Source organism: Lissotriton vulgaris, chromosome 1_2 (assembly GCF_964263255.1).
Source record: "Lissotriton vulgaris chromosome 1_2, aLisVul1.2, whole genome shotgun sequence".
Taxonomy (NCBI): Eukaryota; Metazoa; Chordata; class Amphibia; order Caudata; family Salamandridae; genus Lissotriton; species Lissotriton vulgaris.
This window is the reverse complement of record NC_141686.1, coordinates 138,116,008-138,142,747: the sequence shown is the minus strand read 5'-3', so window position 1 is coordinate 138,142,747 and position 26,740 is coordinate 138,116,008. Positions and strand designations below refer to the sequence as shown.

General features: G+C 50.3%; 1 protein-coding gene across 1 annotated transcript in view; it reads right to left on the bottom strand.

The window, feature by feature from the left end:
* The window catches only part of MTPN (myotrophin), a 356,723-nt gene that overhangs the window by 149,300 nt on the left and 180,683 nt on the right, over window positions 1-26,740 (bottom strand). Inside the window, exon 3 of the mRNA XM_086952980.1 lies at window positions 13,672-13,755. Within this exon, the coding sequence (XP_086809106.1) occupies window positions 13,672-13,755 (84 nt within the window). The remainder of the gene's footprint in view (window positions 1-13,671; window positions 13,756-26,740) is intronic.

Here is a 26,740-nt window from a genome sequence, read left to right as displayed (position 1 = left end):
GATAGTATAACAGCTGGCTTAACACGCCCTCTAGAGTTTAGCCTAAAGACTGCTCTTGTCCATGCTACTAGGATAGATGGTCTATAAGGTTGACTTACAACCAATCAGCAATAAGGGTCGTTTGGTATGATACAAAGTGATCACTAGAATAGTGAGCACTATATATCAGGCCAACTTCTCACACTTACCAGTATGCATCTGTTCTTGGTATGTAGGGCTGCTGACATTCATATCTTGTGCATATATCGCCGCCTAGTGTTGGGTCCGGATGATTGCACATTGTTGTCCTGGAAGAGTCTTCGAAGTATCACGAGATAGGTGGCTCCTCCCCCGGACTACAGTGCGCATGGGCATCCTATCCATCCTCAGATTGTTTTTCGCCATTGTGGCAGGGATGGAGTCTGATACAGTAAGTGATGTCCATGCTAAGAATAATTCTGAATGCTACAGCTGCGACAGGCTCTGGGGAGGAGGGAAGGCGATATGAATGTCAGCAGGCCTACATGCCAAGAACAGATGCATACTGGTAAGTAGCATATTCCGTTCGAGGCATGTGGGTTGCTGAATTCATATCTTGTGCATAGAATGTATAGCAGTGTCCCCCCTAGCGGTGGTTGCCTGTGCCAGCTGCAGTAGCCTGAAAAAGAGTCCTGAGTACAGCCTGATCTACAGCTGCTTGCTGTTTGGAGTGTACATCTACGCAGTAGTGTTTGGTAAATGTATGTATGGTAGTTCATGTGGCTGCTCTACATATGTCCTCTAGAGCGATGTTCCCTAGGAAAGCCACGGATGCCCCTAACTTGCGTGTGGAATGCGCTCTTGGGGGAACTGTTAATGTGCGTTTAGCTTTTTGATAACAAATTTGTATGCACTTAATACATCTGGCTATACCTGATTTGGAAATGGTGTTGCCCTTGTGCTGTGGTGAGTAAGCAAGCAGTTTAAGGTACTGTTCCTTGGTCGGAACGCTGCAACTAAGGTTCCTAAATCCCCCCTTGTTTTCACAGGCTTACCCTGGCGTCGCCCGGTTACGATAGAGTAACACGGCAACCAACATCCTAATTGGGTAAGAATTAGTGCATGCTTCGAGTTCCGCTACTCAGGTAGCATTCACTGTTAAATCCCTTGGTAATTTATAGATTATTTCCCCATATAGGGTTGCTGGTCCGGGCCAATTCGCTCTTCCAGACTACTAGATACTATTCTTATGACACCTCGGTAAGCTAACTGAGTTCTTTAACCCTGCAACCAGTCGCAATATAGGCACGTAATCCAACCTAATTCACGTCCTACTGCCGCCTTCGAGAGTGCACCATCGCATTAGGCACTAGTAATCACAATACCCACTTCGTGTGATAGCTTGCGGACTTGAAACCAACTACTCCCATTGTCGAGATTCAGAATGCACCTACGCAATAGGCACAATTAGCCTTGACACAGAACGCCTACCAGCCTGTCTCACCTCGACCTCGAACCCTTGATTCCTTACTCCACCGCGTTGCTACCACTTCTTCACTGGCCTCTCGTGGAAACCCTGCAACACCTTCACCACTGTAACGGTTGAATGCACATTGCACAAAGAGTCACTTGTTCAGGAATAATTAGTGCTCTGTTCTTAAAGTATGTATTTTCCTTCTTTTCCTTTCAGGCATTTTTGAGGTTTAGCGATAAAAGGCAATTTATGTTTTGGCCTGATGATGGTCCCCATAACTGTTTAGGGGGACCGAAACGCCGTCGACTTGCACCTTATACACATTTTTGATTGCTAAATTGATGTAATGGTGCTGTTTGACATTTTCTGTGTAATTAACATTTGAACAGAACAACGCTTGTTTGCCTTGAAAACCCGTCTAACTTTCCACCAACTGTAAACACCCCGCTAGTGTTGGGCACAGGCTTGTGTACCACACTGGGATCTTGTGGAAGGTATCTTTATGTTATTTCGTAACATTGTTTATCAAGTAAAATTTGAATGACCTCTGTCCAGCTGGACATGTCATTCCAAATATAGATTTGATTTTGTCTATATTTATTGGTTTTTAAATTTGAATATGCACGGGACCACTGTTGTTTGAATGAATATGTTCCCCGAGGTCCCTTGCTGACTGAATTGGGGCCCCTTGTTGTGGTGAGAAGGCAACAAACAGTTCCTAAAAGGTTTTGTCCTGTCTATATAATACAGGAGAGCTCTCTTAACGTCTAGGGTATGGAGAGCCCTTTCTGCCACTGAATCTGGATTTGGGAAGAACAATGGCAGTTCGATAGTTTGATTGATGTGAAATTGGGATACTACTTTTGGCATGGATTTTGGGTTCGTACGCAGTACAACTCTATTCGCATGAATTTGTATGAATGGGTCATGAATAGTGAGGGCTTGTAGCTCACTAACCCTTCTTAGTGAAGTAATTGCCACTAGGAAAGCCACCTTCCACGTTAGGAACTGTATCCCACATGAGTGTAGAGGTTCAAAAGGTGGTCCCATCAGTCTGGTTAGAACCACGTTTAAGTTCCAGACGGGTGAAGGTGGGTGTCTTGGAGGAATCACACGTTTGAGTCCCTCCATGAAAGCTTTAATAGCTGGAACCCTGAAGAGTGAAAGGTGTTGCCTGTTCTGAAGATAAGCTGCCACCGCATCCAATTGTATGCGGATGGAGCTATAGGCTAGATTGCATCTATGCAAATGTAACAGGTAACATATGATGTTTTGAGTAGATGCATCCAGCGGATTTATGTATTTATTGGTACAATATATGACAAACCGTTTCCACTTCGCCGCATAGCAAGCTCTGGTTGTAGGTCTCCTCGTCTCCTTGATAATGTTCATATAGTCAGGAGGGAAGTTTAGTTAACCAAACTCTGACTTCAGGAGCCAGATCGCAAGGTTCAACTGTTGCGGATCTGGGTGCTGAATGTCTCCATGGCTCTGCGTTAAAAGACGGGGAGTTAATAGCAGCCTTTGATGAGGCACCACGGAAAGTTCTAGGAACGTGGTGTACCACGGTTGCCTCGCCCACGTTGGAGCAACTAGGATGAGTGTCATGGAGTGTTGTCGCAGTTTGCGTGCCACTAGTGGTATGAGCGGTGCTGGGGGAAAAGCGTACGCAAACCTGCCTGACCAGTTCATCCATATCGCATTGCCCTGAGACTGCGGTTGTGGGAACCTAGCGGCGAAGCTTTGGCATTTTGCGTTTTCCCTTGTGGCGAACAGGTCTATCTCTGGGTGACCCCACTGCTGGAAGTATGGGTACAGCACTGAGGGATGAATCTCCCACTCGTGCATCTGGTGGCTGTGTCTGCTGAGCAGATCCGCCATCTGGTTGTCTCTGCCCGGGAGGTGTTCCGCCATGAGGAAGATGTTCCTCTGAATGGCCCACTTCCACATGCTTTGCGCTAGGTGTGACAACTGTGGAGTGTGTCCCTCCCTGATTCTGAATGTAGTACATGGCAGTCATGTTGTCCGTCCGGATCAACACGACCTTGTTGCACAGGTGTACTTTAAAGGCCTTCATCGCCATGAAGATTGCCATCAGTTCCAGCAGGTTGATATGCATCTTCCTCTGCTGTGTCGTCCATAGTCCCTGCACGGTGTAATGGAGGACATGCGCCCCCCAACCCAGGAGAGATGCGTCCGTTGTCAGCACTATCTGTGGAACAGGCTCCTGGAACGGTCGAACCTTGCAAAGGTTTTGTGGGTTCCACCAATGCAGAGAGTGATATGCATGACCGGTCATCAACACTAGGTCTTTCAACTGCCCTTGAGCCTGGTTCCACTGCCGTACCAAGCATTCCTGAAGCGGACGCATGTGTAGCCTCGCGTGAGGTACTATGAAGAGGCAGGAGGCCATCATGCCTATCAACTGCATGAACACTCGTGCTGGCAGCGAGTGTTGGGGCCTGAACTTCTGAATCAGCAACTGAATACCGCTGATTCTTGCTGAGTTTGGCTGTGCCTTTGCTACCAGTGTGTCTATAGTCGCTCCCAGGTACTGTTGTACGTGAGCGGGTTGGAGATGAGACTTTGCGTAGTTTAGGGAGAATCCTAGGCTGTGTAGGAGGTGAATAGTGCGCAACATGTGGCTGGGCCGACTTTGCTTGAACTAGCCAGTCGTCCAGATAGGGGTAGACGTGAACATGGTTTCTTCTTAGGTGCGCCGCCACAGTCGCCAAGCACTTGGTAAACACCCTGGGTGCTGTTGTCACCCCAAAGGGTAGGACCTTGAACTGATAGTGCCGGTTTTGTATGATGAATCTGAGATACTTCCTGTGTGCAGGATGTATTGGTATGTGGAAGTATGCGTCCTTTAAGTCTAGCGTTGCGAGAAAATCTCCCTGACTGAGCAAAGGTAGAACCTGCTGTAAAGTGAGCATGTGAAAGTGTTCTGACAAGATGTATTGGTTTAGGGGCCTGAGGTCTAGAATTGGCCTGAGGGACCCGTCCTTTTTGGGGATTAAGAATTACAGCGAGTATACCCCTGTACCTTGTTCCTGTAGAGGGACGAGTTCTATGGCCCCTTTTTGCAGCATACGGATTACTTCTTGCTGCAATAAGTCTATGTGCTCTGCTGACATAGGACGGTGTCTTGGGGGTATGATGGGGTGGAGTGGAGGTTAGCTCTAGACAATAGCCGTACTGAATAAGTTGTCTCACCCACCGGTCTGTGGTAATGCTCTCCCAGACTGGCAGGAACTGTTGTAATCGTCCCCCGACCGGTGTTATATGGTCCGGGGGCAGTGACAAAGAGTCACTGTTTAGTATTGGCGGAGGATCTGGTGTTATTATTTCCCCGTCCTCTGCCCTGGCTGCTGTTTCCACGGTAGCCACCTCTATTGTTCTTATTGTAGGTGGTTTGCGTGCTGCTTTTATTGTACGTGGACTGTTGTGATGCCTGGCCTTGTGTAGCTCCTCTGTTACTGGAGCGACGAAAGGAACCTCTTCTAAACTGTTGGGTCTGGAGGGCACCCATGGATTTGGCTGTGTCAGTGTCTTTTTTAATCTTTTCTAAGATTGTGTCGACATCAGGACCAAAAAGATAATCTGGGTTCACAGGCTGGTTCAGCAATGTGGCCTAGATCTCAGGTTTGAATCCCGAGATACGCAACCAAGCATGCCTCCTAAGCAGGATGCTTGTAATGATGGCCTTTGCTGCAGTGTCTGCCACATCTAGTGCACACTTAATAGATGCGTTGGTAATGAGTTTAACCTCCTGTATTAGCATCTCTGCTCCCTCCTTGTAGGCTCTGGCAAATGTTGTAGCAGTTGCTCTAGAGTGTCATAATGTGCCCTATCATATCTGGCTAATAGGGCCTGTGTGTTCAAAATCCTCCAGATATTAGCTGCTTGAGCAGCCACCCTTTTTCCAGAAGCTTCCAGCACTTTAGATTCTTTGTCTGGAGGAGGAGCATCACCCGTAGTCTGCGAATTTGCACGCTTACGGGCATTGGAGACCACCAAGGAGTCTAACGGCAGCTGTCCCTTAATATATGTAGGGTCCACAGGCGCCGGTCTGTATTTCCTCTCAATCCTGGGGTTAATTAGCCGAGTTGTTTTCCCACCCTGAGGCGGAAAGCCGGGGTTCTCAGCGCTCTCTTGCGTTTCTTTAGTTAGAGGGTTGTTGAATCTAAATTACGCTACAACATTGGAGGAACAGAAATATTTTAATACTTGTATATATTTTACTGGCAGTTTTTACCTAGATCCTTACCTGCGACAAGATCTCCTTGCTACAGGCAGAGTCACGATCGGTCTTTGCAGCTCCGCTCGTGATTGGTGCTGGGCACCCACCCCCACCCACCGGATCAGCCATCTTGGGAAGGGAAGGGAGACGGTGTAGTCGATCGTCCCTCCCGCCCTCCCAGACTACTTAAGGCCACTTTACTCGGACTCTGGCATTGTTGTTTATTAGCCGAGTTGTTTTCCCACCCTGAGGCGGAAAGCCGGGGCTCTCAGCGCTCTCTTGCGTTTCTTTAGTTAGAGGGTTGTTGAATCTAAATTACGCTACAACATTGGAGGAACAGAAATATTTTAATACTTGTATATATTTTACTGGCAGTTTTTACCTAGATCCTTACCTGCGACAAGATCTCCTTGCTACAGGCAGAGTCACGATAGGTTTTTGCAGCTCCGCTCGTGATTGGCGCTGGGCACTCACCCCCACCCACCGGATCAGCCATCTTGGGAAGGGAAGGGAGACGGTGTAGTCGATCGTCCCTCCCACCCTCCTCACTCAACCAATGGATAAAAACATCCGCATTGCCCGTCCGCGCAGCGGGCGGGCGCAGCGGGCGCGCCGGTGGCGCGCCGAAGGCGCGCCAAAGGCGGGCCCGTCTGCGCCCGTCCGCGACCGGACGGGACCAGGGGCCACTCCCCCTGCACAAACCAGTGAGGCCACCACTGCCTATACGGTATGATTCGTACTCCTTAAAAAAATTAATGTCACCTCCCCTATTCCCCTGCTGGCACTCAATCCATCCGACCTCTGCCACAGGCATTTGTTCCTATTGTAACTACTCTCTCACCAGTCCTCACGCTATCTCTCACAGCATTAGACAGTATAAAATGTATCTCGTGAACTGTCGCTCCTTAGTTAAACACGCTGTGCAAATGGCGCTACTTTTAGAAGAATCTAGCCCTGATGCTATATTCCTAACAGAGACTTGGCTTAGGGACACACCAGATCCAGACATCACTGCCCTTACGCAACTGGGATATACCCTCCACAGAATGGACAGACCGCAGGGGAGAGGAGGGGGACTGGCCATTCTCGTCAAAAACCAATACCAATGTAGGATCAGCCCGTCCTCGATATCTAACTGTGAAAGCATGCACTTCTCCCTGGTTTTCAATCCTACTACTACTTTTTCAGGAATTCTGATTTACCGCCCCCCACATCAAATAGGAGATTTTCTGGATTCGCTCCATTCAAAGATCGCTGAATCAGTGATCACCTGTCCTCATTTTTCACTACTGGGAGATGTTAATATCCATCTGGATGACTCCAGTAATACGATCGCCAGGTCCTTAGTAGACGATTTGGCAGCCATTCAAATTACACAGAAGGGCTTCCAACCCACTCACGAAAAAGGTCATCTTTTAGATTGGGTATTTAGTAATGACCTTAGGCTAGAGGTAGGGACTCCCCTGCCCCTGGCCTGGACAGATCACTATATGGTTCCGATACAATGGACAGTAGCTACCTCAGCACCAGTCGTTACCCGTACTACTCAGCAGGGGAGAGAATGGTCAAAAATCTCGATAGACCAGTGGACCAAACTTTTATCTCCGGCCCCTTCCCAATCCGGAACAGATCCCACACAACTCTATGATGCCTACACCAATTGGTTGTGTACAGCTCTTGACTCTGTGGCACCTTTGAAAACTCTCAAAGGAAAAACCAAATCAAGAAATTCCCCATGGTATACTCCTCAACTCAAAGAGCTGAAAAGAGGTTGTAGGAAACTGGAACGCACTTGGAGAGTCTCCCGCAATAATTTGGACAAACTTAATTACCAAGAGGCAATTAAAAAATACAAGGCAGAAATTAGTGGCACAAAAGCCTTGTACTTTGAAAGCATAATTACTAGTGCCTCAAATTCATCCAGGGAAATCTTCAAAATTGCTAAATCCCTCATTGACACCCCCACTACTCCACTTGACCCCAGCAAAATCCAACTACGCTGTGATAACCAGGCTGAATACTTTTACAAAAAAATACAGAATATCATCGCCACATTTGAACCATTCAAAAGTTCCTCTTTACCACAGCTGTCGCCTTGTACGCTGGAGGAGTTTCCCCTACTCAATGAGGAGTCACTAGATATTCTGATGCAGAAGATTAAATCTGGCTCACCTACCGATCCGGCTCCCCCTTTTCATTTACTTAAAATTAAAGACATCATTAAGCCCACGATTCTTAACATTTTAAACTCCTCTATCATCACAGGCACAGTCCCAACAGCATGGAAACGTGCCCAAGTTAGAGCACTCTTAAAAAAACCAACCTTGGACCCCGATAATATGGCTAACTATCGTCCAATTTCTCTCCTTCCCTGGATTAGCAAATTGCTGGAGAAACATATTAACGTGTCCGTCACTCAATACTTGGAACATAACCTCCTGCTCCACGATTCCCAAGCAGGCTTTCGCCCAAAATTAGGCACAGAAACGGCCCTTCTGACTGTGACGGAGATGGCTAGGAAACAGATGGATCAGGGCGGCACTGTAGCAATTATGTTGCTTGATCTCAGTGCCGCCTTCGATACCGTCAACACTAGCATCCTCCTTGACCGCCTACGTCACATAGGAATTACAGGGAAGGCCATAACATGGCTTCAATCTTTTCTGGAGGACCGTTCCTTCGAGGTAGTCGAGAACGATGCCCACTCTAAAATCTGGCCTCTTGAGCAAGGTGTACCACAGGGCTCGTCTTTGAGCCCTACTCTATTTAATGTATACCTACAACCTCTGGCAGATATTGTGCGTTCGTATGGCCTAGATATCGTGACCTATGCCGACGACACACAACTAGTGGTATCCATGAATCAGACTAATACCTCCCCCCCCAATCTCATGAATTGCCTGGTAGCAATAAATCATTGGATGACATCTTCTCACCTAAAGCTCAATGGTGAGAAAACCGAGCTTATGATTCTGGGCAACTCACCAATTCCGAGCCCTATGCTCGACTGGCCCCCCAGTATGGGGACCCCACCTCAACCTAAGACCCATATAAAGAGTCTGGGCATGTGGTTGGACTCTAAGTTGGACTTCAAGCAACAAGCTACTACCCTATCCGCCACCTGCTTTGGCCTGATGCGGATGCTCAGGAAGGTGCTGCCTCTTCTACCCTTCCAGGCACGTAGAATCATGGTGCAAGCCATTATCCTGTCTCGTCTGGACTACGGAAACTCATTATACTTAGGAGCCCCTATCTCCACCACCAGAAAACTGCAGATTACACAGAATGCAGCGGCTCGCCTTCTCCTAAATCTGGGCCGACGAGATTCAGGCACAGCTGCATTAAAGAAACTGCACTGGCTGCCCATCAAGGCCAGAATTGTGTTTAAATCCATGTGCTTTATGCACAAAGCCATGTGGAAAACTGGACCAGCCATGGTTTGCTCACTTGCAAACCCTTATCTTCCTAAACGAAGTCTGAGATCCAGCTCAGCTTTCCTGGCTATCGTCAACAGAACTAAACGGGCAAGATGGGGTGGACGATCCTTCTCCTGGAATGCCGCGAGAGCCTGGAACTCCTTGCCTGACACCCTCCGTGGCGAACCTAACCTGCTGAAGTTCCGTAAGGAACTGAAAACGCTTCTTTTCACCTAAACTTGGCTCTGTGTCTCTTCATGATTCAACAATGTAGCGCTACGAGGCCTCCGGGTAGTATGCGCTTAACAAAACGCCATTAATTAATTAATAAACCTTGCTCTAGTGGTCTCTTTAATGATGTCCCTAGCATGCTTAAGGACACCCTTTATCATTGGTAATGTCTTTACAGATTTTTCTGAAGAGGAGAAAGTGTCAAACAAGAAATCCTCTTCCACAGGATCCGCATGGATGTCCACATCTTGATTTAGGGCCGCCCTTTCAATCAGAGCGTTGAACGCAGCTGTATCCTCTGTTGGTGAAGTTTTCACTGGATAAGAGTGAGTATCAGGAATAGTTTGTGATTCTGCCTGGTCAGCAGGGTCTGCCCAGGTATGAGTCTGCTCATCCTGATCAGTGTCCACAGGATAATGATATTGTTCCTCATCATCATAAACAATATCTTCTGTAGTGGGTGTGGATGAATATGCCGCAGTGTCCTGGCCATAATACAGCACAGACTCAAAAAGGACAGGTGAAGTTGCAGAATCCAGTTTCTTTTTGAGAGGAATTTTGTAAGATTCCAAAGTGTTGTCAGATCTGCTTTTCCTCTGATAAATAGTGAGTTTACCAGATTCTGAGTCTATGTGTAACTTTGACTGGTCATCGTAAGAGGGTTCCCGGTACACAACGTCCTCCTCCGAAGGATGGTTCAGTTTCCCTAATGACACTTGTTTAGGGGCTTCGACCCTAGGCGTCGGATCAAGCGCCTTGGGGCACGCAGTCGGTGGAAGTCCGAACTTTATCGGTGTCTCTTTAGGGAGGCAGACCACCTTCGGCGCCGATGTAGGCCCGGCCGACTTCGCCTTTTCGGTAGCAGTCTTTTGGGCGTGCGCCGTCTTCTGTTCTTGCGGCATCGGAGGTGCGCTCTTCTGTCTTGACTCGACGTCCTTCGAGGCGCTTTTAGTTTGACTCTAGGCCCTTGACAAGCTGGGGTCTTTTGACCAGATGTTTCGGATCGAGGTCCTTTCGAGAATAGAGTCCCTTGTCGCTGTCCATTGACTTCGACGTCTTCGGTTCGACGTGCTTGGATTTGATGGCGGCCTTTAGCGCCCCGATCTTTGGTTCGACACTCTTCGGCCCCACAGGGGCGTCGACACCAGATTTCTTCGTCGACTCAGACGGGTTCGAGGCTTTCGACCCGAGGACTGTTTTCAGCACTTTCGGTTTCGATATGTGCTCGATAACTTTCGGTTTCGTTTTTAGTATTGGAACCGATGGCTCATGTATTGTCTTCTTAGCCGGGCCTTGGCGCGGGGCTATAGAACGGTCTTCACGATCTCGGCTAAGGCCTTCTGGCGATGCCCCGACCTGAGCGGTTGGAAGTTTGAGTGTGTGTTTCGGGCCCAGTACCCACTGTCGGGTCTGGTTCATCGCTTGAGTCGTCATCATCGGCTCTGATGGGGGATACGTCGTCCCTTACCTCGACGACGTTTTCAAAATCAATGTTGTCTTAGTCTTCTTCATAATAGTCGGAGCCATGCTCCGAACCGGGATCCGATTGCTGTTCCCGATCCTCCGCGTCGATCTCATCATCGTCCTCATCGAATATGTTCACCGGGTCGGGCGCTGGCTTCGACATAGTTTACCTCGCTGCACGTCAGAGTCTAAGCGTCTTCTTCGACCGGAATCTAGCACAGGCAAGACAGTTGTTCTCGTTGTGCTCCGGTGATAAACACTTGTTGCACACCGGGTGTACATCGATGTGCGGGTACTTGAGGGGGGCATCGTTTGAACGGGCTCCGTTCCATCGACGATCAGGCCTCCGGTGTCGAAAAGGCCAAGCGGCACCTCGACGTCCTGTTCTGGAAAACTGGAACAAGAACTCGGCACCGATCGAAACAATACCGACGACCCCGAAGGCCTTTTGGCCTTTTAGAAGTTTCCGAACTTGAGTAAAGAAAAGTACATCCGAACCCAATGGCGGAAAAAAACAATCTGAGGATGGATAGGATGCCCATGCGCACTGTAGTCCGGGGGAGGAGCCACCTATCTTGTGATACTTCGAAGACTCTTCCAGGACAACAATGTGCAATCATCCGGACCCAACACTAGGCGGCGATCTATGCACAAGATATGAATTCAGCAGCCCACATGCCTCGAACACACAATTTCCATAAAGGCTTATTCATCTATTAGGGAACTGTAATACGACACATAATGTTGTAGAAACCCAGGTAGAATGCAGCACCAGGACCGGAGTCCGTACTAAAGCTGGTGTGGAACCAGAGGAAAACGGAGCAAAGGGTGAACCTACCAGTGGGAGTCAGACTGAAGGCCCGTGTGTATCTATGTGGCCCAAAGACACACCGGAGGGAACAGAAAGCATGCCGAAAATGTACAGCAGGGCCTCCCTAAAAGCCTTGACTTGATGTGACATTGTAACAAACCTGGAAAGTCGGAGTGTATCTGAACCCGACTGAATCAGCAACTCCGGAGTTCCAAAGCGAGACTAGTGGTTGAAAATGCTGGAAATAGGCCCATTCCCACTTGGACTTCCTGTGCTTCTTTGACTTACCCAAAGATTTTAATCATAAAGAAGCTCTGCAGCGGGTAACGCGACAGAAATGGGAATGAAACCTTGCTCAAGTCATGCCATGAAGTCATGAGGTGTATTGCGGCACGGAGCTTTGCGATCCTGAACAGCCTTTGTGTTCATCTGGGTGCAGTCATCGCAGGTTCTGAAATCGTGTTTCGACCCCAAGCACCACACGTAGACCTGGTGGCGATTTGTCACAAACATTGGTTTGTGACAGTCCCTACAAGGTTTAAACTACTTTTACAGAAGAGGCATATCCCTTGCTCACTGGAAACATATTCGAGAAAAAAAATTTGAGAAAAACCCTGCAACATACGAAAAGAGCAGAGCTCTGGTTCTGCGTCTGAAGGAGAGGAAAAAAAGGGAGTGACATCAGCGCACATGGGAGGCCCTTCGATGTGGCACCAATCGTCATTTCTGGAGCAGAACGAAGTCAATGCGTAGCTGCACGGTGCCACCCATCAGCATGCAGGAGTACAGCATTAGTCTTTCAGACCCTGTGGGATGCCTGGGGAATATTCACAATGTGAGGAATCTGTAGTTAGAAGTATCCATCAGAAAGCTCTGCTTGCATGTTTAACCCCTTGGCTGTGGGGGGCCTGAGGGGCATGACGTACCTATACTTTTTCAATTTTAGAAAAACATTTCCCCTACTTTATCAAAAGATGGTTATTTCCTATAGCTGAAACGCTTCAGCTGATGTGAGAGTCTCCTGTACTGTGAACCCGAGGGAGGTGCACACAGATAAACAAGCCCTCTTGCCAGGGTATCTGCTCACTCTGAAAGAAATGTATATGTGAGCAACGGTTTAATCTTCAAATGTAAAGGGTATGTGGAAGCCGGTATTGGCTTTAATTAACGAAATCACTTAAAGCTTCATGGCGGCACACGTTTATTGTTCTGAGATGAATTGTAAGTGAGCTACCAGCTAAGATGTGAAGTGCGTGCTTTTAAAAGAAAGTTACCCCTGAAATAAAATGATTCTCGATTACACAAATATATTATTTTTTAGGAGAATTGTAAGGTAGTTACCAGCTAAGCTGTGAAGTATGTGCTTTTAAAAGAAAGTTATCTAAAAATAAAACAATCACAAATTCACTTCGTAGTCTGCAAAAAAATCTATATTTTGGAAACACTATCTTAAACCTTTTTGTGCATTCTTTTACGCCTTTTTGCGCATTCTCTAGCAGCCTCTCTTATACTATGCGTAATGCAGGTTTAAAATAATGACTTACATGTTCACAGTGCTTCCGGTCAAAGGCTGCACCACCTAACAGGATTCATTAGGTACGATAGTGCATTTCCCACTGGTGAACATAACTTGTATTTAATGGTCATTTAAGCTGTGCGTTATTTTATATGTAGTTATCATAAGGTGAAAGACTGAAAAAAGTTAGACTATTTTGTTTTTAGCCACGCCCACGCGCTTACTCAGTGCGTCCCCTTGCACACCATACATTTTTTAATGCACTTCGACCACTGAATTCAAATGTAAAAAACACATTTTATTTTTTCCAGCTGCACACCCTGTCCGTGTTATCCGACTACTACCACTGGCAATATCTTAAAAGCTTCAGGGTCAGACAGAATTTAACACCTTTGGATAACCTCTGCACGGCCCAGGTGTCTGTAAACAAGCTGCCGTGCTACAGAGGGGAGGTTATCCTCATGACACCAAGAGTCGAGTATCTTGTAAATAATTCACATGGGATCGCTATCAGGTTGAAGCTGGCTCTTTGTTAAAGCACAGAGACACACAACTCACCTTGGATAGCAGCAGCTTCACGCACTTGTTATGTCCCTCGTAGCACGCAGACAGGAGAGGGGTGATGCCATGTTTGTCTGCAGCCTGAAAAGGGACAGGAAAGGGGTTAAGTAAGCCACTGACTTGTATTGAAGAGGCCTAGGCTAAACTGGCACCACTACAAGTACAAGTGTTTGGTACGTAGAACGTTACGAAATATGCACGTATAGGAACTTCTACCGAGGCGGCGTGCATTGACAGGAAAGTGAACTTTTAGGTAGTGAAAGTGCCACAAGGTCAATAGCGCTTGGCTTCTAGTTCAGAAAATATCTGCAAAAGCACTTATCTTATGAAAGGACAGAAAGTCTTTAGGCAAACACTGGCTCGCTGCAAATAAACACTGCACCCCTGAAGTTCCGAGGAAGGTGGAATAGGAAAGGATAAAGGTAGCAAGAGTCCCACCTCGAACTCCAGGAGAGGTGGGCCGGGTCCTGTCGGTGTGTAGTACCTGCAATTCTAATGCAATAGGTCTCGCATTAGAAAAGTTTGAGCTTTTAGTATTGTAAATGACAATGTTTTTTTTTTTTATGCAGTAGTTAAGTTTTGTTTGTATAAAAATGAGCACCTTGAAGGAGTGAAGGATTTCAAACTAATAATAAAAGCATATACAGACAATAACTAACACACAAATGGGGAACGGTGCTGTCAGGAAACTGCAGGTAATTTATATACATGCCTTGCAGGGGCACCTTCAGGATGCTTTAACTTCAGTGCTCCCAGGCCCCACGCAGCTTTACCGTGCTCATTAGGAGGTTATGCCTATTTCTTGGTGCATTTCCACAGAGCACTTAGGTATTTCCCCCGCAGCCCTACAGGCCTGTATGCTGCCCCAGGTTGTCTCGTTTTAATTGTCTCACCTTGGCTGCCCCTCCCTCTGACCCAACCTCAGTAGGGGAGCCCCCCACTTTACGACACCTCCAGCTTCACATTGGTCACTTACTTCTGGCTCTATCAGCCCTCATACCGGTCCCTCTCTCATCAAAACAGCCTTTCACGTGAGGATCAGAGCCGCTTGGTAGATTATGGCGGTGCTCCAAGCGCAAAGTGTATGATGTACCTCAGCCAGCTGGGCACTCAGCTGCTCCTCTCGCTGCGCAGTATTTGAACTCCTAAGAAGGCTTCAACTATAGGCGACTCGAGAGGACTACTGCAGACGACGCGGTGGAACTTCAGGGCTTAAGGGCTGCTCGGCGGGGCTGTCCAGTAGCTGCCTGCACCCCGGCGCAATGATTAATTGAGTGCAGAGGCGGAAGGCAGGCAGCTCAGCTGACAGCACAGGGGCCGTGGCAAGCTGCAGCAGGCAGCGCGATGGTGCGGGCCTGAGCCCGGTACAAACGGAACATCGCCGCGGGCCTGCGACCAAGAAGTCAGGCAGGCCGGGCTGGACAACCGGAAACAGGAAGTAGGAGGGCGGGAGCCTACCCCGCCTCCCACGGAAGAGCTGCGGCTGTTTGGAGCACCGGAGCAAGCAGGAGCCTACCCTGCGCCCCGGTGCCGAAGGAGCGAGGAAGAGTCCTGCTGCCGGGCCCTGCAGCTGCCGATGAGGAGAGCCGCCGCACCAAGGAAGCCGGTGAGTGGGGCTTCGCCTTGTTGCTGAGCTGCGAGGGCGGGGCAGAAAAGGGGGTGGTGATGGACAGAGTATCTGAATTAAACAGAACACTCATACCCAGTCAAGAGATCAGGGCTTGACCCATCACCGTTTTTTAGCTCACTGCACCATCCAAGCTCAGAACCTGGCTATATGCAAATTAGTCTGTCCCTGGCCCAGTGCATCATGGGAACAGGGCAGACCAAACTACCAAGCCAATTCTTATACTGGGAAGGAAACAAGGTTCCGGGGTATACTCAGACATGAGTCCCTTTCTCACTGCACCATCAGGATTCAAGCAAGCCGGGCCGACGACGGCTGAAATGCCAGAAACCGGTCCCCGGTAGCTTGTCTCCTTTCTGGTGAAGAATTGGCTTGGTAGTTTAGTCTGCCCTGTTCCCATGATGCACTGGGCCAGGGACAGACTGATTTGCATATAGCCAGGTTCTGAACTGGGATGGTGTAGTGAGATAAATAACGGTGATGGATCAAGCCCTGATCTTTGGACTGGGTAAGAGTGGTCTGCTTAATTCAGACTCTGTTCATCACCACCCCCTTTTCTGAATCGCGAGGGCGGGGGGCATGTGTGTGTGCGCGCGTGCGTCGGCGGGAGGGCTGTGTATGCGTGTGAGCGTGCGTGTGTGTATGTGTCTTGGAGTCTGTGTGTATGCGTGTGTGTGACTGTGGGGGGAGGAGGGGGTGTGTGTGTAGGTGCGGCAGCGATGGGGGGGGGGAGGGGGGATGTGTGTGTGCCTGTGTATGCATGTGGCTGTGCGCTTGCGTGAATGTGGGTGCGCGTGTGCCTGTGTATGCGTGTGGCTGTGCACATGCGTGAGTGTGGGTGCGCGTGCACGCAGTCAAATCCAGCGAGGGGAAGCGCATGGCACTTTCTTGTCCTTCATTCCCCCGAGTCAGCTAGCTAGAAGTCTCCACCTGGACGCATCCTTCGGATGCTAATTCCAGGCTCGACCTAAAAAGCAGGTACTGAGACCGGGCTCTCCATTTTTGCCCTCACCCTCGGGTGGAAAAAAAAAAAAAAGTAACCCTGCAGCAGTCCCACCCTTCATTGCATTTGAAGTAACTTCAAAGAGACTCGTTATAGTTCTTTCACAATCTCATTTCAGAATGGAGACATTCTCAGTATTATATACAACTAAGCCATAGTTGTTGCCTAGTATTTTATGAAATTGACAGCCATTGGCAAAGCCAAAAGTCTAGGCTTGTTGCAGAGGTAATGTTGCGTTTTGTATTAAATATGTGGATGAAATGATAGAAACAGCCAAAATACAAGTTGTACGGCACACTATGCCAAGCACATATTTTTTGTGAAGTTTTCAGCCACTCCCTTAGAGACCCCCCCCCCCGCCGTTTTTTCATCCAACTTAAAGTTCTGGCAGTGCATTTTGTAAAGCAAACACTAGGCGATAATGGAACTTTTCAGACACTCACCCCCAGTCACAGATCTGGGTTGAATCGATCATCGTTCTTTAGCTCACTTCACCACCCCAGTTCAGTCCCAGCCATATGCAAATCAGTCATCACCCTGTCTTGAGGAGTCTCCTGAAGGCCAGCAGGTCCTGGGTCTGTCGTAGGCAGATGGGGAGGGTGTTCCAGGTTTTTGCGGCACGGTGAGAGAAAGATCTGCCGCCGGCGGTCACTCGATGGATGCGGGGGTGGTGGCGAGGTCAGCGGAGCGAAGTTGGCAGTTCGGGGTGTAGAAGGTGAGTCGTTCTTTGAGGTACGCTGGTCCGGTGTTGTGGAGAGCTTTGTGAGCGTGGATTAGGAGCTTGAAGGTGATCCTCTTATTGACGGGGAGCCAGTGTAGGTCTCAGGTGCGCTGTGATGTGGCTGTGGAGGGGGATGTCGAGGATGAGGCGTGCAGAGGCGTTTTGTATGCACTTTAGTCGTATCTGGAATTTGGCTGATGTTCCTGCGTAGAAAGCGTTGCCGTAGTCCAGTCTGCTGCTGACGACGACGACCTAGGTGACTGTCCTTCTGGTACTGGTGGGGATCCATCTGTAGGTCTTGCAGAGAGTGTTACAGCAGCAGCAGGAGACGGCGTTCACTTGCTGGGTCATTGACAATGCGGAGTCCAGGATGACTCCCAGGTTGCGTGCGTTGTTGGTGGGAGTCGGTGTAGCTCCCAGTGCGGCCGGCCACCATGAGTCGTCCCAGGTGGAGGGTTTGGATCTGATGAGGAGGACCTCCGTCTTGTCCAAGTTCACTTTCAGGCAGCTGATAGTCATCCATTCGGAGATTGCCTTCATTCCTTCGTGGAGGTTGGATTTGGCGGTGGTAGGGGCCTTGGTGAGGGAGAGGATCAGCTGGGTGTCGCGGCATAAGAGACGATGTAGAGGTCTTGCGATCTGGCGATGTTGGCGAGCTGTACCATGTGGATGTTAAAGAGGGTCGGGCTGAGGGACGATCCTTGGGGTACGCCGCATATGATCTTGGTGTCTTTAGAGAGGAATGGACAGGGAGGCGGACACTGTGGGTTCTGCCGGTGAGGAAGGAGGTGGTCCATTCCAGTGCTTTGTCGTAGATCCCTGCGTTGTGAAGGCGTGTGCGGTGAGTGTGGTGACAGACAATGTCGAAGGCAGCCGAGAGGTCAAGGAGGATGAGAGCTGCGGTTTCTCTGTTGTCCATCATGGTCCTGATGTCGGCGGTAGCGGCGATCAGGGCTGTTTCGGTGCTGTGGTTGTTGCGGAATCCAAATTGGGACGGGTCCAGGATGTTGTTTCTTTTCGAGGAAGGAGGTCAGTTGCCTGTTGACGATCTTTTCGATGACTTTCGCCGGAAACGGGAGGAGGGAGATGGGCCGGAAGTTCTTGAGGTCAGCTTTGGGTTTCTTCAGTAGGGCGTTGATCTCGGCGTGCTTCCAACTCGGGAAGGTGGCAGTCTCGAAGAAGCTGTTGATGATCTTGCGGAGATGGGGTACGATGGTAGGGCTTGCTTTGTTGAAGATGTGGTGCGGGCAGGAGTCGGAAGGTGAGCCAGAGTGGATGGTGTGCCTGATTTTGATGGTGTCTTTGTCGTTGACGTGGGTCCAGGAAAGCAGGGGTTCGATGTCGATATGGCTAGGGGGCAGTGCGTCTGAGGCCTCTGTCTGCCGGGGGGGCCTGGGTGCTGAAGCCGTTGTGGATGTCTGCGATCTTGCGGTGGAAGAAGAAGGCTAGTGAGTAGCAGAGGTCTTGTGGTGTCAGGATGCCGTTGGAGTTGCCGTTGGGAGTTGGAGCTGGTGTTGGAGAGTTCCGTCACGATGATGAAGAGCTCTTTGCTTTTGTGTGCTTTGTGGTCAATGCGCTCTCTGAAGGAGGTCCTTTTGGCAGTTCGGATGAGTTGGTGGTGTCTGCGGATGGCGTTCTTGTAGACTGTGTTGCTGTGTGTTCATGGTGCCAGTTCTTCTCGAGCCTGCGACAGGCCTGCTTGGATGCCTGGAGGTCGGCAGTGAACCAAACTGGCTTTTCTGTCGGTGCGTCTAAGAAGATGGGGTTGAGCGCGTGTCCGGCGGAGTGGGTTGGAGTCATGACTAGCTGTTTGAGACAGAGGTTGGCAAGGTTGTTGAGCATGGTGGTGGAGTTGGCGGTGTTTGAGGTGGAACTTCAGGTCTAAGAGGAGGATGTAGTCTGTGGACGCAAGGGCGTGCGTGCTGACTAAGTCTGCGATGGAGTAGCTGAACTGCAGCCTTGGGCGTCTGTAGATGAGGGTTCCACTGAGGGTGGTGTTGGGGTCGGTGCGGATCTGGAAGTGCAGGTGTTTGGCGGTGGTAAGCGTGTCGTCGGTGCTGGTCGAAATTCCGAGGGCGTTTCTGTGGACGATGGAGATTCCTCCTCCTGTTCCGTTGGTGCAGTCCCTGCAGGAGATCTCGTAGCCGTCAGGGATGGCTGTAGCGATGTCGGGTGCCGAGGAGGGGTTCATCCAGGTCTCCGTCAGGGAGGAGACGTCTGGGGAGGTGGAGTTGAGTAGGTCCCAGAGTTCGATGGCGTGCTTGCGGGCGGAGCGGGTGTTGAGTAGAAGGCATCGGAGGTTGTTGCGACCTACCCCGGTGGGCATGGTTTGGAGGCTGGTATATCCGCAGTTCCGGCAGGAGAAGGGTCCTTGGGTGCACCTTGGGGTGGCCCGGAAGCAGGTGTGTAGTCGGCCTGCGTTGAGAGCGTGGAGGGTGCTGGCGTAGCGGTTTTGGGCGTCGTGGTGTTCGAGGGGGGCCAGGGGGTATGGTGCTGAGCGCGGTCCAGGCGCGGACGGGCACATAAGGGCTTGCCTTAGGCGCACCTTTGGCGCGCCTGCTGCGTGCGGTCTCGCAGCGCCTGCCATAAGAAGAGGAGGTGAGAGGGAGAAGCAGCTGGGAGGCGGGAGAGGTACGAATGGGCGAGCGGGGGGCAGGGCCGCAGGAGACGCAGCGGCAGGAAACCAGGCGAGCAGAGCGGGCGGAACAGGGGGCACACCTACCACTGGCCACCAGGGATGAGGCACAGTTGGTAGTCGGCGGGTGGAGATGGGCCTCGAACTCACGGCAGCAGTGAGCTAGGGGACACGGGCACAATAAAGGTGCTGTGCGGCATGGGGAGCGCCCTCCCTGGAACAGGGTCAAGGGTTGCTCTCCTCACCGCGCAGCGGCCGCCATAAGAAGGGGAGGTGGGAGGGAGGAGCAGCTGGGAGGCGAGAGCAGGACGAATGAGCGAGCGGGGGCGGGGCAGCAGGCCACACAGTGGCAGGAAGCCAGGCGAGCAGAGCGGGCGGAATTAACAGGGTGGCAGAATAAGGGTACAAGAGGAATATGGAGAAAATAAAGGCAGAATGACAGTACAAAACAGAGCAAAATCACAGCGAGGCACACAGGAGGAAAAAGGGGCAGAGAGGGCACACAGACAACTATGGCCTACAACTGGCCACCAGGGATGAGGCACAGGTGGTAGCCTGCAGGTGGAGGAGGACCTCTAACTCAAGGCAGAGGCAGCAGCAGCGAGCTAAGGCACATGGGCACAACAGGTGGTGCTGTGCAGCGTGGGGAGCGACTTACCTAGAACAGGGTCAAGGGTCTCTCTCTTCGCCGCCGCCATAAGAAAGGCAGGTGGGAGGGAGGAGCAGCTGGGAGGCGGGAGCGGGACGAATGAGCAGGGGGGGGGGGGGGGGGGCGAAGGTGCCGCAGGGGGCTCACTGAGTAAACTTCGCAAGTAGCAGTACATCACCATTAGTGCAATTTTACAGGGACATATATTCACTGAAAAAAAAACATAGGTTTCAGGGACGTTATAGTTGGACATTCCTCTCATACAAAACCATAGAAATTGCCCCATTATGAACAAAAGTTACTTACCTGTAAACTGTGGTTCTCCAGTATTGGTGTCTTTCATAGATTCACATGCTTGAATATTCCCCGTCGTCAAAGTGCGAGTCCCACAGTGCATAAAATAGCAGTAACATATGCATGTATACATGAAAAATATCATAACTAAAAAATATACATACATATAATGTAATAAAATTGTAAATTCTAAAAAGTACCATAGAACATGATAGGCCCATTGAAAAGCCTAAGGGATAACTCACTTTAGTAGCATATTAGTGTCATTATGTGTAGGTTCACATTCCTGCCAATCAGGCTGTAGCCTCCTCTAGAACCTTCTCCTCTGAAGCCCAAGTCCTCAGATTTTCGTAGCACAAAGTAAGTAAAAGTGCCTGAGGAGAAGAGAGCCTCTGAGGGGAGGATCGCATGTGAATCTATGAAAGACACCAATACTGGAGAACCACAGTTTACAGGTAAGTAACTTTTGTTCTTCTCCAGTATTAGGGGTGTCTTTCATAGATTCACATGCTTGAATAAGAGTAGAAAGCAGTAAATCATCACATAAGTCATAAAAGGTGATATACCAAAGCAAGTAAGGTAAACATATCAGTCAAAATGCAATGAATATTAAAATATTATTAGAAAAAACCTTTATGACTGGAGGCAGGTAGCAACAGAGGCTCACCTTTATTGGAAAAGATTCCGCAGCACCGCTTGACCTACTGCCGCATCCGCGGCGTCTGTTGATTGCAGGCAGTAGTGTTTTGTAAAAGTATGGCTGCTCGACCAAGTAGCAGCTCTGCAGATCTGCCTCAGGGGTACCCCCGTAAAAAGGGCAGCAGAAGTAGACACCGCTCTAGTTGAGTGAGCACGAACTGGAGCAGGAAGGGGCTTCCCAGCCCGTTGGTGGCAAAAGGATATGGTAGAGGATATCCATCTGGTTATGGTCTGTTGGTAACAGGTTGTCCTTTGCAAATTGGGCCATACGCCACAAACAATTGATCTGACTTTGACAGTTGCAGTTCTCTGAATGTAAAATTTGAGACAACGTTTCACATCCAATGAGTGTAATGACCGCTCAGCTGGAGTTTGCGGAGCAGGAAAGAAAGTCTTCAGGATTACGGGTTCGTTGAGATGAAAGTCACTGGGAACCTTCGGGATGAACTTAAGATTAGTTCGCAATGTCACAGCCTCATTGGTGAATTGTAGAAAAGGAGGCTGTATGGTATATACCTGAATGTCACAGACACGCCTCGAGGATGTCAAGGCGAGCAAGAGAGCAACTTTCCATGTGAGAAATTTTAGACTTGCAGAGTGAATAGGCTCAAATTGAGGTAGAAGCAGTTGAGACAAGACCAAATTTAAGCGTCACGCTGGTGGAGGGCGACGGATAGGTGGAAACATCCTAAAAAGGCCCTTGTATCAGCTGGGTGTCGCGGCATAAGAGACGATGTAGAGGTCTTGCGATCTGGCGATGTTGGCGAGCTGTACCATGTGGATGTTAAAGAGGGTCGGGCTGAGGGACGATCCTTGGGGTACGCCGCATATGATCTTGGTGTCTTTAGAGAGGAATGGACAGGGAGGCGGACACTGTGGGTTCTGCCGGTGAGGAAGGAGGTGGTCCATTCCAGTGCTTTGTCGTAGATCCCTGCGTTGTGAAGGCGTGTGCGGTGAGTGTGGTGACAGACAATGTCGAAGGCAGCCGAGAGGTCAAGGAGGATGAGAGCTGCGGTTTCTCTGTTGTCCATCATGGTCCTGATGTCGGCGGTAGCGGCGATCAGGGCTGTTTCGGTGCTGTGGTTGTTGCGGAATCCAAATTGGGACGGGTCCAGGATGTTGTTTCTTTTCGAGGAAGGAGGTCAGTTGCCTGTTGACGATCTTTTCGATGACTTTCGCCGGAAACGGGAGGAGGGAGATGGGCCGGAAGTTCTTGAGGTCAGCTTTGGGTTTCTTCAGTAGGGCGTTGATCTCGGCGTGCTTCCAACTCGGGAAGGTGGCAGTCTCGAAGAAGCTGTTGATGATCTTGCGGAGATGGGGTACGATGGTGGGGCTTGCTTTGTTGAAGATGTGGTGCGGGCAGGAGTCGGAAGGTGAGCCAGAGTGGATGGTGTGCCTGATTTTGATGGTGTCTTTGTCGTTGACGTGGGTCCAGGAAAGCAGGGGTTCGATGTCGATATGGCTAGGGGGCAGTGCGTCTGAGGCCTCTGTCTGCCGGGGGGGCCTGGGTGCTGAAGCCGTTGTGGATGTCTGCGATCTTGCGGTGGAAGAAGAAGGCTAGTGAGTAGCAGAGGTCTTGTGGTGTCAGGATGCCGTTGGAGTTGCCGTTGGGAGTTGGAGCTGGTGTTGGAGAGTTCCGTCACGATGATGAAGAGCTCTTTGCTTTTGTGTGCTTTGTGGTCAATGCGCTCTCTGAAGGAGGTCCTTTTGGCAGTTCGGATGAGTTGGTGGTGTCTGCGGATGGCGTTCTTGTAGACTGTGTTGCTGTGTGTTCATGGTGCCAGTTCTTCTCGAGCCTGCGACAGGCCTGCTTGGATGCCTGGAGGTCGGCAGTGAACCAAACTGGCTTTTCTGTCGGTGCGTCTAAGAAGATGGGGTTGAGCGCGTGTCCGGCGGAGTGGGTTGGAGTCATGACTAGCTGTTTGAGACAGAGGTTGGCAAGGTTGTTGAGCATGGTGGTGGAGTTGGCGGTGTTTGAGGTGGAACTTCAGGTCTAAGAGGAGGATGTAGTCTGTGGACGCAAGGGCGTGCGTGCTGACTAAGTCTGCGATGGAGTAGCTGAACTGCAGCCTTGGGCGTCTGTAGATGAGGGTTCCACTGAGGGTGGTGTTGGGGTCGGTGCGGATCTGGAAGTGCAGGTGTTTGGCGGTGGTAAGCGTGTCGTCGGTGCTGGTCGAAATTCCGAGGGCGTTTCTGTGGACGATGGAGATTCCTCCTCCTGTTCCGTTGGTGCAGTCCCTGCAGGAGATCTCGTAGCCGTCAGGGATGGCTGTAGCGATGTCGGGTGCCGAGGAGGGGTTCATCCAGGTCTCCGTCAGGGAGGAGACGTCTGGGGAGGTGGAGTTGAGTAGGTCCCAGAGTTCGATGGCGTGCTTGCGGGCGGAGCGGGTGTTGAGTAGAAGGCATCGGAGGTTGTTGCGACCTACCCCGGTGGGCATGGTTTGGAGGCTGGTATATCCGCAGTTCCGGCAGGAGAAGGGTCCTTGGGTGCACCTTGGGGTGGCCCGGAAGCAGGTGTGTAGTCGGCCTGCGTTGAGAGCGTGGAGGGTGCTGGCGTAGCGGTTTTGGGCGTCGTGGTGTTCGAGGGGGGCCAGGGGGTATGGTGCTGAGCGCGGTCCAGGCGCGGACGGGCACATAAGGGCTTGCCTTAGGCGCACCTTTGGCGCGCCTGCTGCGTGCGGTCTCGCAGCGCCTGCCATAAGAAGAGGAGGTGAGAGGGAGAAGCAGCTGGGAGGCGGGAGAGGTACGAATGGGCGAGCGGGGGGCAGGGCCGCAGGAGACGCAGCGGCAGGAAACCAGGCGAGCAGAGCGGGCGGAACAGGGGGCACACCTACCACTGGCCACCAGGGATGAGGCACAGTTGGTAGTCGGCGGGTGGAGATGGGCCTCGAACTCACGGCAGCAGTGAGCTAGGGGACACGGGCACAATAAAGGTGCTGTGCGGCATGGGGAGCGCCCTCCCTGGAACAGGGTCAAGGGTTGCTCTCCTCACCGCGCAGCGGCCGCCATAAGAAGGGGAGGTGGGAGGGAGGAGCAGCTGGGAGGCGAGAGCAGGACGAATGAGCGAGCGGGGGCGGGGCAGCAGGCCACACAGTGGCAGGAAGCCAGGCGAGCAGAGCGGGCGGAATTAACAGGGTGGCAGAATAAGGGTACAAGAGGAATATGGAGAAAATAAAGGCAGAATTACAGTACAAAACAGAGCAAAATCACAGCGAGGCACACAGGAGGAAAAAGGGGCAGAGAGGGCACACAGACAACTATGGCCTACAACTGGCCACCAGGGATGAGGCACAGGTGGTAGCCTGCAGGTGGAGGAGGACCTCTAACTCAAGGCAGAGGCAGCAGCAGCGAGCTAAGGCACATGGGCACAACAGGTGGTGCTGTGCAGCGTGGGGAGCGACTTACCTAGAACAGGGTCAAGGGTCTCTCTCTTCGCCGCCGCCATAAGAAAGGCAGGTGGGAGGGAGGAGCAGCTGGGAGGCGGGAGCGGGACGAATGAGCAGGGGGGGGGGGGGGGGCGAAGGTGCCGCAGGGGGCTCACTGAGTAAACTTCGCAAGTAGCAGTACATCACCATTAGTGCAATTTTACAGGGACATATATTCACTGAAAAAAAAACATAGGTTTCAGGGACGTTATAGTTGGACATTCCTCTCATACAAAACCATAGAAATTGCCCCATTATGAACAAAAGTTACTTACCTGTAAACTGTGGTTCTCCAGTATTGGTGTCTTTCATAGATTCACATGCTTGAATATTCCCCGTCGTCAAAGTGCGAGTCCCACAGTGCATAAAATAGCAGTAACATATGCATGTATACATGAAAAATATCATAACTAAAAAATATACATACATATAATGTAATAAAATTGTAAATTCTAAAAAGTACCATAGAACATAATAGGCCCATTGAAAAGCCTAAGGGATAACTCACTTTAGTAGCATATTAGTGTCATTATGTGTAGGTTCACATTCCTGCCAATCAGGCTGTAGCCTCCTCTAGAACCTTCTCCTCTGAAGCCCAAGTCCTCAGATTTTCGTAGCACAAAGTAAGTAAAAGTGCCTGAGGAGAAGAGAGCCTCTGAGGGGAGGATCGCATGTGAATCTATGAAAGACACCAATACTGGAGAACCACAGTTTACAGGTAAGTAACTTTTGTTCTTCTCCAGTATTAGGGGTGTCTTTCATAGATTCACATGCTTGAATAAGAGTAGAAAGCAGTAAATCATCACATAAGTCATAAAAGGTGATATACCAAAGCAAGTAAGGTAAACATATCAGTCAAAATGCAATGAATATTAAAATATTATTAGAAAAAACCTTTATGACTGGAGGCAGGTAGCAACAGAGGCTCACCTTTATTGGAAAAGATTCCGCAGCACCGCTTGACCTACTGCCGCATCCGCGGCGTCTGTTGATTGCAGGCAGTAGTGTTTTGTAAAAGTATGGCTGCTCGACCAAGTAGCAGCTCTGCAGATCTGCCTCAGGGGTACCCCCGTAAAAAGGGCAGCAGAAGTAGACACCGCTCTAGTTGAGTGAGCACGAACTGGAGCAGGAAGGGGCTTCCCAGCCCGTTGGTGGCAAAAGGATATGGTAGAGGATATCCATCTGGTTATGGTCTGTTGGTAACAGGTTGTCCTTTGCAAATTGGGCCATACGCCACAAACAATTGATCTGACTTTGACAGTTGCAGTTCTCTGAATGTAAAATTTGAGACAACGTTTCACATCCAATGAGTGTAATGACCGCTCAGCTGGAGTTTGCGGAGCAGGAAAGAAAGTCTTCAGGATTACGGGTTCGTTGAGATGAAAGTCACTGGGAACCTTCGGGATGAACTTAAGATTAGTTCGCAATGTCACAGCCTCATTGGTGAATTGTAGAAAAGGAGGCTGTATGGTATATACCTGAATGTCACAGACACGCCTCGAGGATGTCAAGGCGAGCAAGAGAGCAACTTTCCATGTGAGAAGTTTTAGACTTGCAGAGTGAATAGGCTCAAATTGAGGTAGAAGCAGTTGAGACAAGACCAAATTTAAGCGTCACGCTGGTGGAGGGCGACGGATAGGTGGAAACATCCTAAAAAGGCCCTTGTATCAGCTGGGTGTCGCGGCATAAGAGACGATGTAGAGGTCTTGCGATCTGGCGATGTTGGCGAGCTGTACCATGTGGATGTTAAAGAGGGTCGGGCTGAGGGACGATCCTTGGGGTACGCCGCATATGATCTTGGTGTCTTTAGAGAGGAATGGACAGGGAGGCGGACACTGTGGGTTCTGCCGGTGAGGAAGGAGGTGGTCCATTCCAGTGCTTTGTCGTAGATCCCTGCGTTGTGAAGGCGTGTGCGGTGAGTGTGGTGACAGACAATGTCGAAGGCAGCCGAGAGGTCAAGGAGGATGAGAGCTGCGGTTTCTCTGTTGTCCATCATGGTCCTGATGTCGGCGG